This window comes from Aquarana catesbeiana, unplaced genomic scaffold, assembly GCF_042186555.1.
Source record: "Aquarana catesbeiana isolate 2022-GZ unplaced genomic scaffold, ASM4218655v1 unanchor229, whole genome shotgun sequence".
NCBI classification, from domain to species: Eukaryota; Metazoa; Chordata; class Amphibia; order Anura; family Ranidae; genus Aquarana; species Aquarana catesbeiana.
The window spans coordinates 112,711-129,664 of NW_027362656.1; the positions used below are offsets into that span (position 1 = coordinate 112,711).

The 16,954-nt window shown below is 45.1% G+C and overlaps 1 protein-coding gene across 1 annotated transcript in view; it reads left to right on the top strand.

Moving 5' to 3' along the window:
- The window catches only part of LOC141121768 (uncharacterized), a 60,207-nt gene that overhangs the window by 32,854 nt on the left and 10,399 nt on the right, over window positions 1–16,954 (top strand). Inside the window, exon 16 of the mRNA XM_073611487.1 lies at window positions 12,006–12,077. Coding sequence (XP_073467588.1) covers window positions 12,006–12,077 — 72 coding nt within the window. The remainder of the gene's footprint in view (window positions 1–12,005; window positions 12,078–16,954) is intronic.

Consider the following 16,954-nt stretch of genomic DNA (forward strand, 5'->3'; position numbering starts at 1 on the left):
GTTGGTAAATATGTCATATTTACCGTCCCCTTCCTTTCTTGAATGAACACTTTGAGCGGTCGGTACTGATTGCTCCTGTGTCCACTCATCACTGAAGTATAGTAAACTGTTTACTATGCTTCAGTTTGTGAATGAAAAGAAAGCTTCAGAGTACTCCCTATTTATTCATCTGTGCCACTGAGGCTGCAGAGAAAGGGACCGATGAATCTCTGTCCTCATTCCCTTTCTCTCTCTCAAATTTGAGAGATCAGGGGTCTAGACCCTCAATATTTCACCAAAGCCCCCCCAGCAAGGCAGTTAAAAAAATTAAAAAATATATGTAGCACCCTCTGTGTACAGTGTAGAAAGATTTAGTCATGCTCCTCTATAGGCAGAGAATTTGTTTAAAGTTACCTGACAGAGCTCCAAGGGCCGAGTCTCAGTTTCCTCCCCCTGGCTTCTGGATCTCCTGGAGGGTTCTAAAACTTAGAGGGTGGAGGAGCAGAGTCTCCTCCAATCCCTGGGTGAGGGTGGCCCAGAAGGTGGAGAGACAATCCATAAATATTCTGAAGCATGGTTATGTGGGGAGCTGAGTCCAGAGTCCAGTTGCCTGGAGGGGACCCCTATGCTGGGGATCTCTGCCCCTGGGCAGAAGGAAGGAGTCAGAGAGAGAGAGTCAGAAGCAGCAGAAGCCTTACAGCCTTCCAGCCTCAGCTAGGCTTAGCCGAATCCATCCTGGGAGCCAGTGCAACCTGTCCAGCAGGAGGCCTGCTCAGCAGTCACATGTGTTATACGATTTACCTAAGGGACTGAGTAAGTAGCTTCAACCACTACGCCCCAGAGCCTATAGTGCAGAATCAGCCAGGTGCAATGCCCAGCTAGATTTCTACCAAGGGAAAGCTTAGAGCCATTCAAAGCCAGTACAGCTACTCTACACATTTTGCACTTCTTGTTGGGAATCTAAGGAGCAGACAAATGTCTTGGCATTCTCTACGGAGATAGAGCACCTGCATTCACTGATCGGAAACCTTTCCTTACCAGTTGAGCCGGTCTGTTTTATCCTATGGGAGGATGGCTTTGTGATTTTTGGTAGCCAAAGACCGTTTCAAGTCCTTAATCTGTACTCAAGTTATCATTATGGGCATCCCATATCTTCCCATTCCTGTCAAGTTCATCACCTAATAAACCAAAAAAGCATCCTGGACTGGTTATTTACTACTGAGTGAATGCCAGAAAATTCCTATTGCCTGGTTGTGCATGTGAAGGGGGACCCAAAAATCAAGCGGCCCTTAAAGTGGCTGTAAACCCTCAAGGTTTTTCACCTTAATGCATTCTATGCATTAAGGTGAAAAACCTTCTGTCACTCAGCAGCCCCCCCCCCAACCCCCCATTATACTTACCTGAGCCCCGTGTTTCCCACGATGGGAACAAGCACACCAGCTCCGGCCGGTGTCTCGTGTCCTGATTGGATAGATTGATAGCAGCGCAGCCATTGGCTCCCGCTGTTGTCAATCAAATGCAATGACGCAGGCGCCGGGGGGGGCGGAGCCGAGTCTTGCTGTCTGTGTCAATAGATGCAGCAGCAGGACACGTGAGCATGCCCACACGGGTGTCCCGAAGGAGATCACTTCTCCAACGGGGCACTCAAGAAGAGGAGGAACCACGAGCGCCGCTGAGGGACCCCAGAAGAGGAGGATCGGGGCCACTCTGTGCAAAACCAACTGCACAGCAGAGGTATGACATTTTTTTTTTTTTTAAAAGGGTTTACAACCACTTTCACCTACAGGTAAGCCTAGATAAATGCTTACCTGTAGGTGCTAATAATATCTCCTAAACCTACACAGTTTAGGAGATATTTACAATTCCCCGTACGATGAGTTGTACGATGAGTTGTTCTGCGCATGTGCCGATGTACACGCTGTGCCGTTTCTAGCTGGGGTCATGCCGTGACTGGCGGCTCCAGTGCGAATGCGCGGGAGTGACGTCACGCGACTCCGGCCAGTCACAGAGCCGGAGTTCGCGGGCCCGGAAGGAAGAGGGGTAAAAATGAAAGCTCCCTGTGCGTGGGGACAACAGCGACATCACAGGCTTCTGTGTCAGGTAAGTGACACATAATGGGCTACTATGCGATGCAGGAAAATAAAGAGGAAGTAAACCCACCAGGGTTTACTTCCTCTTTAAGTGGGTTAGGTATCGGCCCAGGTTGGGATGGGTAAGGGTTAACTTGTGGTTACCAATTTCTAGGCTTTTTGGGTTTCACCCAGCCCACCTATGATATACTGTAAGTTGGAGAAAAGACCTGAGGAGTTAGAGATAAGGACTCATTCATATACAGTAGATACACTGGCCATGTAAATGAATGGATTGTTCATGCGGCTGGAGCTGTCTGTTAGGCTACTTTCACACTGGGGCGTTGGGGGCATCGGCGGTAAAGCACCTTCACCATCGTTTTTGCGGCACTTTTCGCCCGCTTTCTGCGGCACTTTTCGCCCACTAGCCGGGCACTTTTAACCTCCCTAACAGCCAAAAAAAGGTTAAATGCGCCCGCAAAGTGCCGCTGCAGTGGCGCTGCCCATTGGTTTCAAGTGTATGCACCGCTCCTACAGCACCTAAAAGATGCTGCTTGCAGGACTTTTTTTGGCGTCCTGCCAGCGCACCACTCCAGTGTGAAAGCACTCAGGCTTTCACACTGGAGTGAGAGGAGAGGCTCTTTACAGGCACTTTGCAGGCACTATTTTTAGCGCTATAGCGCCTGTAAAGCGCCTCAGTGTGAAAGCAGCCTAACTCTAATGCCGCATAAACGCGATCGGACATTCCGACAACAAAATCCTCGATTTTTTTCTGACGAATGTTGGCTCAAACTTGTCTTGCATACACACGGTCACACAAATGTTGTCAGAAATTCCGAGCGTCAAGAACGCGGTGACGTACAAGGCGTAAGACAAGCCGAGAAAAATGAAGATCAATAGCCAGTGCGGCTCTTCTGCTTGATTCCAAGCATGCATGGAATTTTGTGCATCAGAATTGTCTACATACGCTAGGAATTTCCGACAACGGATTTTGTTGTCGGAAAATTTGAGATCCAGCTCTCAAAATTTTTTTTGGGAAATTCCGACAGAAAATGTCCGATGGAGTCTACACACGGTCTGAATTTTCTGAATTTCCGACAACAAGCTCCGATCGCACATTTGTTGTCGGAAATTCCGACTGTGTGTGCGCGGCATTAGAGGAGGCAGCGGCTTAACAAACACAGCCACAGGCACTAATTTGGCAGGTGTGGGTTAGTGGCCCTGAATGACCACTTACACTGTCTGCATTCGGGGCCATACACCTGCACCCACATGTCTGTCAAATAAGGACCTGCAGCTGTGTTCATAGAGCCACTGCATCCCTATAGAGTAACATAGGCTGCCTGCACACAGCTCCAGCCACATAAACAAACCATTGAATAACACTGTAAAGGCCACACCACCCATGTCAATGACCCCCAAGACCTCATTCACACACAGAGTTTGAGCAGGAATTTTGTTTGTGTCCACTAGGAGCAGCCTACTGAAGCCTCAGAAATCCATCCTCAGGCAGGTGGGACCAAATAGGCTCCCACCAATTTGACAAAGGGGCGGTGCTTATTGCCCCAAAACACGTAGTCATGCCCTCATACCTCCCACATCATGCTCTTGGAACTTGCCTGCATCACTGTCTTGCTGTCACGGCTCCAGCCGTGGTTGGTTCCTGGACATTGGCTTATTCGCTCCAGCCTGCTGACTAACCGCTACAGGAGGGTAGTAGATATTCAGGCTGAGGATTTTTATCTTTCCACCCCAAGCTCTGGAAGTTTCTAAACAGAACTAGGGGGAAGCAAGCAATCCCACAGCTTGTGGAGCCACAGCAGACCAAAGCAGACAATCCAACTCCTGTAAGTGAGCCAAAAACTAAATTTCCCTAGCAACCTAACTAGCAGGGTGTTAAACATGGGTTCAGACTAAACCCAGAGCTCATTACAAGTGATCTGTTTACTGGTCCCCAACATTGGTGACCAATAGGAGAAGGATCCCCTTATATCAGTAGTCAGTGGGAAAAGTACATTGTTCATTTCTTCATCCTAAATCAAGGGACACAGAGCATCTTCCTAAACCCTTACTAGCAATGTTATGTTGCAACATACAGGTGATTGGACACTAACCAAAAAAAAAAAAGGCAGGAAGCCCCCTCCTAGACACAACCCTACCCCTGTAGGGGGGACTTCAGTTTTCTTGCCAATGTCTGAAGGTGATGGTCACTGCTGTGCGTTGAGAATCTAGCACAATTTTACTAGATTCGCAATGGTTCCAACTGGGATCAGGAGAGATTCTATCCAGATCCATTGCTACTGCTTAAAAGAATGGTACCCGGACCACTGGATGAATAGAATGCAAGGGCAGCCAGTCAGCATTGGATTTACTCAGCATTTACAGGAACTCGGTACAATGATATATTGCCTGATGTTTCCGAAACAGTGCTATACAGATGGCAGTGAATCCCAGCATGGGAGATAGAGTCTCTGAAGCCCCTCTGGGTGAAGTCCGCTGTGATGGGTGAAGATGGGACCATCCCTGGGAAGGGGGGTCCTGCAGCTGGATTGATGAGTGCCCCATGGTTGCTGTGCTAGTTGTTACCCCTGTGTGTCCCTCTTTAGCCCAGGGGCTCTCCCATTCCCCCTCCTGGGGAGTAGTGTCCTGGAGAAATTGAATTGCTGGTTTTGTGTTTATTCAGTGCTGTGTGTGGATGTCCTTCAGTGCCTGTTTATGGGGTCTTGGGCCAATATTTGGGGTTCCCCTTTATTGGCTTCTATATTGCTCTCTTGGGTACCTCCCCAGGCTGCCTGAGCACTGCATAGTGGTAACAGTGCTCAGGGAAACCCAGAAAACTTTTGGCACCAACTGGGGAAGGCGGAGTCATTGCATCCTACTCGTGGACGCAATGAGTGGTCATAAAAGGTACCTGGGTGGCAACACATGCATACTCCTTCCTGATGGGGGTGGTGATGTGCACTGCCTGGGTGAGTGATCATCTAGGATGATAACCAGCACATTAGTACAAAATTAGCACAGTGCCCCCCACCTAACTGGAAGCGCTGTATCAGCATAGGTCCCCCAATACGGGTCAGAAGGCCTCATGTCAACTAGACAGCAAAGAGAAGGTTATGTTGGGGATTGATGAGTCCTGTATACCTCTGCTAGGTAGAGAGGATCCTAGACATAGCCCCTCATACCACAATTGCTCTTGGGGTTAATATGTCCCTTTGCTGCTCTGACTCCAGGGGCACCATTCCTCCGATTCCTGCATGATTATAGAGAAATCTATGTTTGCATGGCTAAGGGATAGCATAGCTTATGGGATTGGTTTGGTTTGGACCGTTTAGGCCACAATTGCAGGCAATTATCTTCTACTCCCCCGTCCTTAAAAAGGAGGGGAACCTGGTGGAGGAACCAACAGAGGCAGACAACCTTTTTCTGGAAATGGGGCAAACAGAAGACTCCTCCTTTGAGGACTCTTCACCAGAGGAACCCCAGAATCAGAGTTTTTTGCAGACCCCTAGAGCCTTTGTGAATCCTTTTGCGGAATTTAAAATTGTTGCTTCCCAAGTCCAGAGGCTTCAGGGCTTGGATCATGCGGGAGGCCACAAGATCATCAGTTTTCCCTATACATTCTCACCATATCGATGTCTAGTATGCAGACTGGGCTCAACTCAAAGAGGTGTTCACTCCACCGCAGAGACTCACCTAGCAATGACCCAGGGAAAGGGAATTTGCTCCCAGTAGAGCCAGAAATCTTTTATCTCAATCAGAACCTGCCATGCTGGAAGACACTGTTCTGATTTTAAGGATGCTTCCAACAACCACCTGCAGGTTTGTTTTTTGAAGTATATAGTTTTTAGACATGATGGGAGCAGATCTGCAAATGGCTATACTAGTCTAACACAGTGCCAAGATATGGGCTCTGTGTCTGTCCAATGGAGGATCACTTTAGTGGGGATACAAATTTAAGTGGACATCTTGTGCCTGTTTTTTTTTCTTTCCAGTTTTCCGGTCAGAAGCATGTGGGGTTTTATTTTCTTCACAAGGAACATTTTGTTTGGACCTGCCCTGGTCCAGACAAAGGAGGAGAAGTTATCAGGAGTTATAGGCACTCTGGTACTGACAGGGAGTAGGACAAACTCATGGTTCCAACGGCTTGTCACTCCTTCTAATTCAATGAGACTTTTTTTGCTGCTCCCCAACATTGGGCTTTCAGCGGCAGTCCCCAGTTCCATTAGGAGTCCTAGGAGTCCATGCCAGCTAAACAAGAGACAGTGACCTCCTCACTAGAAGAGGCCCCTCACCCATCGGGTAGTGATTTTTTACAGGCCTTTTGCAGAGATTGGCAGGGTGTAAAAGCAAATGAGTTGGTCTGCAGCATGGCAGTTCACAACTACCAGTTAGGATTTTGGGGTCTTTCCACTTCTCGATTCACGCTTTAGATTTTTTCTTTGATTGTACAGGAAGAGGTTGTTCCTGACTGCAAGAGTTTCCATATTTATACTCAAAGCTCCTATGGTTCCAAGAACAGATTGCCATTTCTGATTTGATTCATTTCTACAGGTCTTTTCATGTGTGGAAGTTCTGGATGGAATTAGTGCACCTGGTGGTAGCCTTTCTTCAGCTGGAGGTCCTCCTGGCATCAGTGGACATGAAGGGGGCCCTTCCTCTCCAGGAGTCCAAGCAGTTTATGGTGGAGGAATGTCATCTCCCATTTACGGCCCTACTATTTGACCTGTTCATGGTTCCCAGAGGTTCTTCAGACCCAGGGTATTCCTAATGTAGGGTACATAGATGATCTACTTCTATGGGAATTATTTCACTCTTTTCTTGAAACATAGGTGACTCTCCTGGTACCCACTCTACAGAGGTTGTTTCTTATCAATGCCCTGATGTTGCGGATGTTTAGTCTTGTTCTCCTGCATTGGTTGACAAGGCTAAAGGTCCCTGTGAGGTTCCACTTAAATAACACCACAGCTGTGACATATGTTAGTCATTAAGGAAGCTCCAAAAGTTGGGTGGCCCACGAGGAAGTGAATTTCACTATGTCTAGGGCAGAACTTCATGTTTGCGCTCTGGCAGTCACTCACCCTCCATAAATGGAAGTTTGCCTAGCGGATTCTTCACAGCATTGATCTCTGAAGGAATGGGCTCTTTATCTGGAGGTGTTCGGGAGCTCTGTCAATGGTGCATCTCTCCGGATGTGATTTTCAAATGTCCAGGTTTAATATGGACCCGGGCAAGTTTGTCTGAATACCAGGGTTCTTTATATGTCTGGTGGCATTGTGGAATCAGTTATCTATGCTTCTGCCTTCCCTTGTTTGCTCTGTGGGATTCTGGTGAAAGGAACTCCTGTGCTTTTGGTCATTCTGGCTTTGTCTAGGAGAACATTATGAATTTCCAGTGGACTGTTCTTGGATTTCTGAATATTTCTGAATAGTCAAACCCTGCTGTTGCAAGGCCTGATTTTCCCAGCCTTATTATGACAGCGGGCATACCATATTGGCTATTGCAGCCAATAAGGTTTTAAGAGACAGGGGTTTCAAGGCCTTTTATTGTTCCTGCTCTTTTGAAGGTTAGGTCGAGGAATATTTCAAAATGTGTTGGCAATCATGTGTTGCATGGTGTTGACCTATGAGGTTTCCCCCTTGCCAGTGGGTTGTAGACCGTATCTTGGATTCCTCCAAAGAGGGATTGAGTTGTGTTTGGCCTTATGTATCATCACATGGGTCAGATTTCAACTTTGGTTGACTCTTCTTTCAGAGGCTGACTGCTTTTCACTGTCTTTGTGCATATCTTTGTACTAGGTGTCATGCACTTTGTTCATCCAGTCAGCCTGCTGTTAACTCTGTGGGAGCTCAATTTGGGTCTTTTTGTTTTTGCCAGAATTCTATATTTGAGCTTATTCAGGACTGTTTCCATTGGTTCCTTTTTTTGTTTGACATGGAAGTTTGTGTGTTCTGGTTGCTGTTACTTCAGCTCATAGGGTTTTGGAACTGGCTGTCCTTTTCTATAAGGGGCTGTTCCTGTTTTTTTTCTCTCGTGCTAAGTTGGCTTTTCGGCCTCTTGGTTTCCAAGTCTACTTTTTTTCTGTTGAACTCATCAGCTTATTGCTCAAGCTAAAGGATTGAAAGGACAGGTTCCACCTTTTTCGGTGACAACTCTACCTTATCAGTGAATCAAGATTATGAAGCCTCTACCTGGTCTTTAGTGCACTTTTTACAATGTTTACCAGGTAGGTGGTAGAGCCATAGAGAATGCTGCCCTTTGGACACAGTGTTTTTTTGCAGGCTGCTGTGTGAGGTTCGTTCTAGGGCTGCAACTAACGATTATTTTCATAATCGATTAGTTGGCCGATTATTGTTTCGATTAATCGATTAATCGGTTATAAACTTAAAAAAAAAAAAAAAGTGTGGCGTATAATTTAGTTAATATGTAAAGTTTTAAAAAAAGGCAATTTATTCTTGCATATCTCTATGCAGTGGTAAATATAGATAACCAACTATATGGATAGGGAGCAAAATATCTAATCCACTCTGAGAATAACAGACAGAAGAGATATACTGTATATACTATTAGAGGAGATATACTGTATATACTATTAAAGGGTGACTCTGATAAATATTATCAGACTCAGAGATCAAATGTCTTACTTCAAAAAAATAAAGTCATTTTAAGTACGTTCGTTCGATTTTCTAATCGTTAGTGGGCTCAAGTCGACGTTCATTTTCAACCACAGTGACGGGAAAATTTGGAAATAGAAAACTTCTTGGTGAAAGAAATTTTCAGACAGTGTATGTGGTTTTCATTCAGAAATTACATTCATTTTAAAAACAGAATGTTAAAAACAAGTGAAAATTTCAAACAACATTCTTTCATTTAGCGAATGTACAAAGATTTTTCGTCTGAATATTCTCGTCTGAAAATTGATCTGTGTGGCCAGAATAAGGCTCGCCACACACCTAGGCAGCTTGCTTTTGATCTGTTTCTGCAGTGCTTTTTGCTGTGCGTCTTGATTTTCGCGCACGTGATTTTGCGGCGATTTGCGTTTTTGCATTTTTTTTTGGCCAATTTGTTGTTGGGCAGATTAAAAAACACAAATTGCTGCAAAAACGCATTAAATGCTTTTCTGCAGCTTCTCCATTGAAGTATATTGAACCAAAAAAGCACAGTTTTTGCGTTAAAAAAAGTCCCTGACCCTTTCCAAATCCGCAGCGGCTGAAAAAAGCATAGATGTGAACGTGTCCAAAGGGAAACCATGTTGATGAACCGCAGTGCGCTTCTACAAAAAAGCACCAAAAAACACATAGATGTGAACCAGGTCTAAGACGTTTAGTAACATAATGGGGTTAAAAAAACTAAAATTGGCCCTTTATAGTACAAAAAAAAAAGCAGATCACTACTACTGTAGGGTTAATTTTTTTACTGTAGAACTGTGAAAGTAACATCTACAGTAGCGATAATTTGCTCTTTTTGTACTATAAAGGGCTCGTTTTAGTTTTTTTTAACCCCATTATGTTACTGGCCGATTAATCGATTGTGAAAATTGTAATCGATTAATTTCATAATCGATTAGTTGTCGATTAATCGATTAGTTGTTTCAGCCCTAGTTCGTTCCCCTCATGTTCTAGTGGTACATCCCTGTTAGTAAAGATTTAAGAAGGTGCTCTGTGTCCTGTATTGTATGATAAAGAAAATAGGTGTAGCGGTACCCCTGTGGGGCTGCTGAGTGTAGTAGTTCCACCTGCCACCCTGCTCAGCCCGGCATGTCCTTCTGTGCTAGCTGTAACTAGGTGGACTACTGGTCCCAGTCAGTCCTGTGTGAACTTTGCCAACCCTCCTGGCTGCGACAGTCCAACTTCAACACCAGTACCATTACAGTCTCTCCCTCTGGCTCTACATCCAATCCTGGCATGCCTCTCCTAGATCTCCTGACTGTGCCTGTCACTCACCGAACAAACAGGTGAATCCTTCCTGAGGATTTGCCTGGCAGTGCTGCCCGCTGTCCTCTCCTGCTCCTGTTCAGGACACCCCTTGGGTCTTGGGTTGTGTGGGGTTCCCTCACAGCTCCGAGCCCTGGCCCAAGGACACCCCCCCCCAGATAGGGGGGCTTCCTCCAATTCCTCGACAGCCTAACACTCCATGATTCAGTTCTTCCACCAGAACAACTCCTCCCTAGCTGGGCTGACCCAAGGTATTTAAGGAGGCCTGCCCCCTGCCAATCCTAGTTGGGGATTGGTCAGGGCTCCTTACCACACCCCAGACAGCTCCACCTCTCTTCCCCTCTTCTGCTTCCAGAATCTTCTGAGAGCCAGAGGGAGGTAACCAAAGAAGTGATACTGTCTGTGAGTCACCAGCCTACATTAAACCACTCCCCAGCTCCCGGATCAAAACGAACAGGCCTAGCTAGGCCTGCCTAAATTTACCTGGACTGGCCAAAAATCTGACTTCAGCACCTACCTAAGGTAGAGGGTGCTACATAGGATTTTTGGTTTACTTGTAAAATCCATTTCTTGGAGTACATCACAGGACACAGAAATCCCTCCCCTCTCTGTTATGGTCTATGTCTTGCTACACAAATGAAAAGGGGTTATGTACCAGGAGGGGACTTCCTGTCTTTTTTTTTTTTTTTTGCCAGTGTCCAATCACCTGTACAAGGTTCATAACCCAGTTGGTAAGGAATTAAGAAGATGCTCTGTGTACCGTGATATATGATAAAGAAAATAATATTTTTTTGGTTTACCTGTAAAATCCATTTCTTGGAGTACATCACGGCACACAGAGATCCCTCCCCTCTATTATTTATTATTATTAAACAGGATTTCTATAGCGCAGCAGTTTGCACAGCGCTTCACAAAATGAAGGCAGACATTACAGTTACATTATAATTTGGTACAGGAGGAATCAGAGGGCCCTGCTCATTAGAGCTTACAATCTAAGAGGGAGGGTCAATTGATACAAAATGTAATAGCTGTGGGGGATGAGCTGATGAAGAAAGTAAATCAGTGTATTAGTTAGATGTAGGATTGGCTTCTTTAAAGAGAAGGGTTTTCAGGGATCGTCTAAAAATGGATACATTATTGGACAGTCGGACTTTGGTAGGGAGTTCCAAAGGATCGAAGAAGCTCTGGAGAAATCCTGGAGGCGAGCATGGGAGGAGGTGACAAGGGAGCTAGAGAGCAGGAGGTCTTGGGAGGACCAAAGAGAGCAGCTTGGTTGGTATTTTGAGACTAGGTTAGTGATGTAGCTGGGGGCAGAGTTATAGATGGCTTTGGGAATTATTGTTAGTACTTTGAATTTTATTTGTTGGGTGAGAGGAAGCCAGTAGAGGGATTGGCAGAGAGGGGTGGAGGACACTGAACGGTTGTAAGGTGGATGAGTCTTGCAGCAGCATTCATTATGGACTGAAGGGGGATAGTCTATGTAAAGGTAATCCAATGAGGAGGGAGTTGCAGTAGTCGAGGCGAGAGATAACCAGGGAATGAATGTGAAGCTTGGTGGTGTCTGATGTCCTGCTTACCTTGGCGGGGATATGCAGTAGGAGGGACTCTTTTTTTGTGTTCAATCACCTGTAGGTGGTGAATAACAATGTCAGTAAAGATTTAAGAAGATGCTCTGTGTCCTGTGATGTTCTCCAAGAATTAGATTTTAGAGATAAACCAAAAATGTTTTCTCTAGGAACCCCTGAAAACCCTTGAATGAACCCTGGCTGGGAAAGGCTGACCTAGGCAGTAATTTATTTCTATCTCCATTGGTGGGAGTGGAGATGACCCCATCTATAAAAATATACAGTACATACATACACACACAGTACAAGACCATGTTCACACTACGAAACGTTTCCCGGGGCTGCAGTTCCTCTGAGCTCCACAAGATGGTGATCTTACTTCTATCCAGATAGGAAGTCTCTATGGAAAAGAGAGAGGAAGTGATGTCAGGTACAGACAGGAAGTGATGTCATGTATAAATAAGAAGTTCTGGGTGAGAGGTCAGTCGGGAGGAAGTAGAGAGAAGACATTGTTGGAAGTGGCAGTAGAGGAGGTAATAAGATCTTATTTTCTATTTACACCCAGTAACCCCCCGTCATGTCCGTCCTCTTCCTCCATAGTCACTGTGATGTCTTTTATCCTCAGCAGTTGATGATACTCACATATATAGTGACAGAACATTTCCCCACTTACGGTGCCGCAACATTTCCTTCATTGTAGAGATGTGTCACCTTTCCCACCAATCACCTTCTCACCCCATAAGTCTATACTCATAGATTATATGACTTTTATTAGTGTTGGGGGATGGGGTGTTTATTAGGTGGGATTAGAATATGTATTTCTTTATTTTATAAGATTCAAATAGGAAGAAAGAGGGGAAAATTTCATTTGTAGTAAGGCTGGCTTACACAGTTTGAATCTCATCTGGTTCGGTAGGAACCGTTCAAGAATCAGACCATTAATAGGTAGGCTGAATGTACCATGTTATTGATCAACTTGGGTACAACCAGCCTGCCGTATTTTTTTGTGATTATCACTAGCGCCTGCTATAGTTGCTAGCGATAATCACTGTCTTCTTCCAGTCGGGGCGGCTTCCTCCGTCCAACTGCCGAGAGAAGACATTTGCTGATTCCCCTGTCAGCACTGTCTGTGTTGATGGGGGAATCATGCACATTTCTTTCCTGCAACCCGTGGTATGGCCGGCCTAAGTGTCCTGAAAACAAATGTCTCCATAATAATCTCCGTCTCAGATATTGATCCTAAAATGTGATCAGTAAAGTCCCGGAGTACACGGAGATCACAGGAATATGATGTATCCTGGTGAAGCCCAAAGACAAAGTTCATCTTTTAGTTTAGGAGAGGTGGGACGCACCCAGGAAAAATGAATCTGTGTGTACAGAAACGTTACAGAGCCCCCCCCTCACAGCTTCTCCTCCCAATGTGCCTCCAACCAGAGTCAGAGAATCCTACGACATTACACTGACCTTGCAGCTCCTCCTCCCAATGTCCATCGATCAAGAGTCAGAGAATCCTATGACATTACACTGACCTCACAGCTCCTCCTCCCAATGTCCCCCCAACCAGAGTCAGAGAATCCTATGACATCACATTGACCTCACAGATCCTCCTCCCAATACCCCTCCATCCAGAATTAGTGATTCCTATGACATCACACTGAACTCACAGCTCCTCCTCCCAATGTCCCCCCAACCAGAGTCAGAGAATCCTATGACATCACTCTGACCTCACAGGTCCTCCTCCCAATGTCCCTCCATCCAGAGTCAGAGAGTCCTATGACATCACATTGACCTCACAGATCCTTCTCCCAATGTCCCTTCAACCAGAGTCAGAGATTCTTATGACATTCCAAAGACCTCACAGCTCATTCTTCTAATGTCCCTCCATCCAGAGTCATTGCATATCAGTATCTGGCAGACTTCAGGAAGGGGTTAGGTGCCCAGAAACTATGCCATTGATCAGAACAGCCCACTTCTGTTGATTTGGTGTATCTGGTGTGGTTGTTTGACGTCTGCACATTATTCGGCTTCTAATCCCCGCTGACAGCCCCGTTCAGGCTTTAGGTTTACCAAGGGTGGCTGTCAATCACTGGACTGAGCTCCTGAGGACTCCAGCATTCTCATCTCACTTGACATGGAAGCGGATACTTTGCTTTGTTGTTACATTGAAGCTACATTTTATTAATCATCTCTGCACCCTGCTTCTTCTTATCACACTGATTCTACGCTGACATCACAGCTCCCCCTCCCAATGTCCCTCCATCCGAAGTCAACTTATCCTATGACATCACTCTGACCTCACAGCTCCTTCTCCCAATGTCCCTCCATCCAGAGTCAGAGAATCCTATGACATCACACTGACATCCCAGTTCCTCCCAATATCCCTCCATCCAGAGTCAGAGAATCTATTTTTTTTTTCAAATGTAATATTTTACTTAATCATAGGACATACTCCAAGATAAACCACTGTACTTTTAAAGAACATAGCATTGCAATTAAACATCCCATATTTAGAACATATCATTATATTCAAAAAACAAAAAAAAGAGAATCTTATGACATCACACTGACCTCCCAGTTCTTTCTCCCAATGTCCCTCCATCCAGAGTCAGAGAGTCAGTTCCTGGAGGACTGGGCCGACTTCTCAGTCGGTAACCGGTACTATAGAAGGGACGGACTGCACCTAAATGAGGAGGGTGCAGATCTGCTGGGAATGAAGATGGCCAAAAAGTTAGAGGGGTTTTTAAACTAGGCGATGGGGGGGAGGATCCAGAGACAGTGATAGCCAGCGCGGATGATATTCCAGAGGGTAGTGTTGGGGGCATTAGTGGTAGGTTAACCAAAGCACAAAAACACAAGGTGAGTATAGTAGCAAGTCCTAGTTGCAATTTTGAAACACCCAATACGAGGACAATATGCGACCGGTCTAAACTATGTGGCATGTTCACCAATGCCAGGAGCATGGCAGACAAGATGGGTGAACTAGAGATACTGTTGTACAAGGAGGAGTTGGATTTTGTGGGAATTTCAGAGACCTGGTTCAACAGCTCTCATGATTGGCTGGCAAACATTCAAGGGTATACCCTATACCGCAAGGATAGAGAGGGTAAAAAAGGGGGAGGGGTATGCTTATATATCAAGAATAATGTACAAGCGAATGTGAGAGATGACATCACTGAGGGAGCTAGAGAGGAGGTGGAATCCTTATGGGTAGAGCTCCAAAGGGATGAAGCTAAGGGGAAAATAATACTGGGAGTATGCTATAGGCCCCCTAACCTGAAGGAGGAAGTGGAGACGGATCTCCTATCACAATTTGGATTAGCAGCAAGGATGGGAAGCGTTATCATAATGGGGGATTTTAATTATCCAGACATAGACTGGGCGGAGGGAACCGCGCATTCATTTAAGGCTCGCCAGTTCCTTAATGTCTTGCAGGACAATTTTATGGGTCAGATGGTAGACGCACCAACTAGAAATAAAACATTACTGGATCTACTGATTACCAACAATACAGACCTGATCACAGATGTGGAAATACAGGGCAATTTAGGTAACAGCGATCACAGGTCAATTAGTTTCAGTATAAATCACACAAATAGGAAACATAAAGGGAATACAAAGACACTGAATTTCAAAAGAGCCAACTTCCCTAAACTACAAACCTTGCTAAAAGGCATAAATTGGGATAAAGTATTAGGAACAAAGAATACGGAGGAGAGATGGGTTTGCTTTAAGAGCATATTAAATAAGGGCATTAGCCAATGTATCCCATTGGGTAATAAATTTAAAAGAGCGAACAAAAATCCTGGATGGCTTAACTCCAATGTAAAAATGCATATAAAAGCAAAGGAGAAGGCCTTCAAAAAATACAAGGTTGAGGGATCATCCTCAGCATTCAGACTTTATAAAGAATGCAATAAGAAATGTAAGGGTGCAATTAGGACGGCTAAGATAGAACATGAAAAACACATAGCGGAGGAGAGCAAAAAAAATCCCAAAAGAATTCCCTTAAAGAATTCCCAAGAAATTCTTTAAGTATGTAAGCAGTAAAAAAGGGAGGACAGACCATATTGGCCCCATAAAGAATGAGGAAGGACATCTGGTTACAAAGGATGGGGAGATGGCAAAGGTATTGAATTTATTCTTCTCCTCAGTCTTCACGAGTGAAGGCTTCAGTAACCAAAACTGCAGTGTTTATCCTCATGACACAACACAGGAAGCACCTCCATGGTTAACAGAGGACGGAATTAAAATTAGACTTGAGAAACTTAACATTAATAAATCACCGGGACCAGATGGCTTGCATCCGAGGGTACTTAGGGAACTCAGTCAGGTGATTGCCAGACCGTTGTTCCTAATTTTTACAGACAGTCTATTGACTGGAATGGTACCAGCTGATTGGAGAAAAGCCAATGTAGCACCAATATTTAAAAAGGGCCCAAAAAACATCCCTGGGAATTACAGACCAGTTAGCCTAACATCAATAGTATTTAAAATCTTGGAGGGGATGATAAGGGACTATATACAAGATTTTAGTAATAAGAATGATATCATTAGCAGTAATCAGCATGGATTCAGGAAGAATCGTTCTTGCCAAACCAATCTATTAACCTTCTATGAGGAGGTGAGTTGCCATCTAGATAAAGGAAGGCCCGTAGACGTGGTGTATCTGGATTTTGCAAAAGCATTTGACACAGTTCCCCATAAACGTTTACTGTACAAAATAGGGTCCGTTGGCATGGACCATAGGGTGAGTACATGGATTGAAAACTGGCTACAAGGGCATGTTCAGAGGGTGGTGATAAATGGGGAGTACTCAGAATGGTCAGGGGTGGGTAGTGGGGTTCCCCAGGGTTCTGTGCTGGGACCAATCCTATTTAATTTGTTTATAAATGATCTGGAGGATGGGATAAACAGTTCAATCTCTGTATTTGCAGACGATACTAAGCTAAGCAGGGCAATAACTTCTCTGCAAGATGTGGAAACCTTGCAAAAAGACCTGAACAAATTAATGGGGTGGGCGACTACATGGCAAATGAGGTTCAATGTAGAAAAATGTAAAATAATGCATTTGGGTGGCAAAAATATGAATGCAATCTATACACTGGGGGGAGAACCTCTGGGGGAATCTAGGATGGAAAAGGACCTGGGGGTCCTAGTAGATGATAGGCTCAGCAATGGCATACAATGCCAAGCTGCTGCTAATAAGGCAAACAGAATATTGGCATGTATTAAAAGGGGGATCAACTCCAGAGATAAAACGATAATTCTCCCGCTCTACAAGACTCTGGTCCGGCCGCACCTGGAGTATGCTGTCCAGTTCTGGGCACCAGTCCTCAGGAAGGATGTACTGGAAATGGAGCGAGTACAAAGAAGGGCAACAAAGCTAATAAAGGGTCTGGAGGATCTTAGT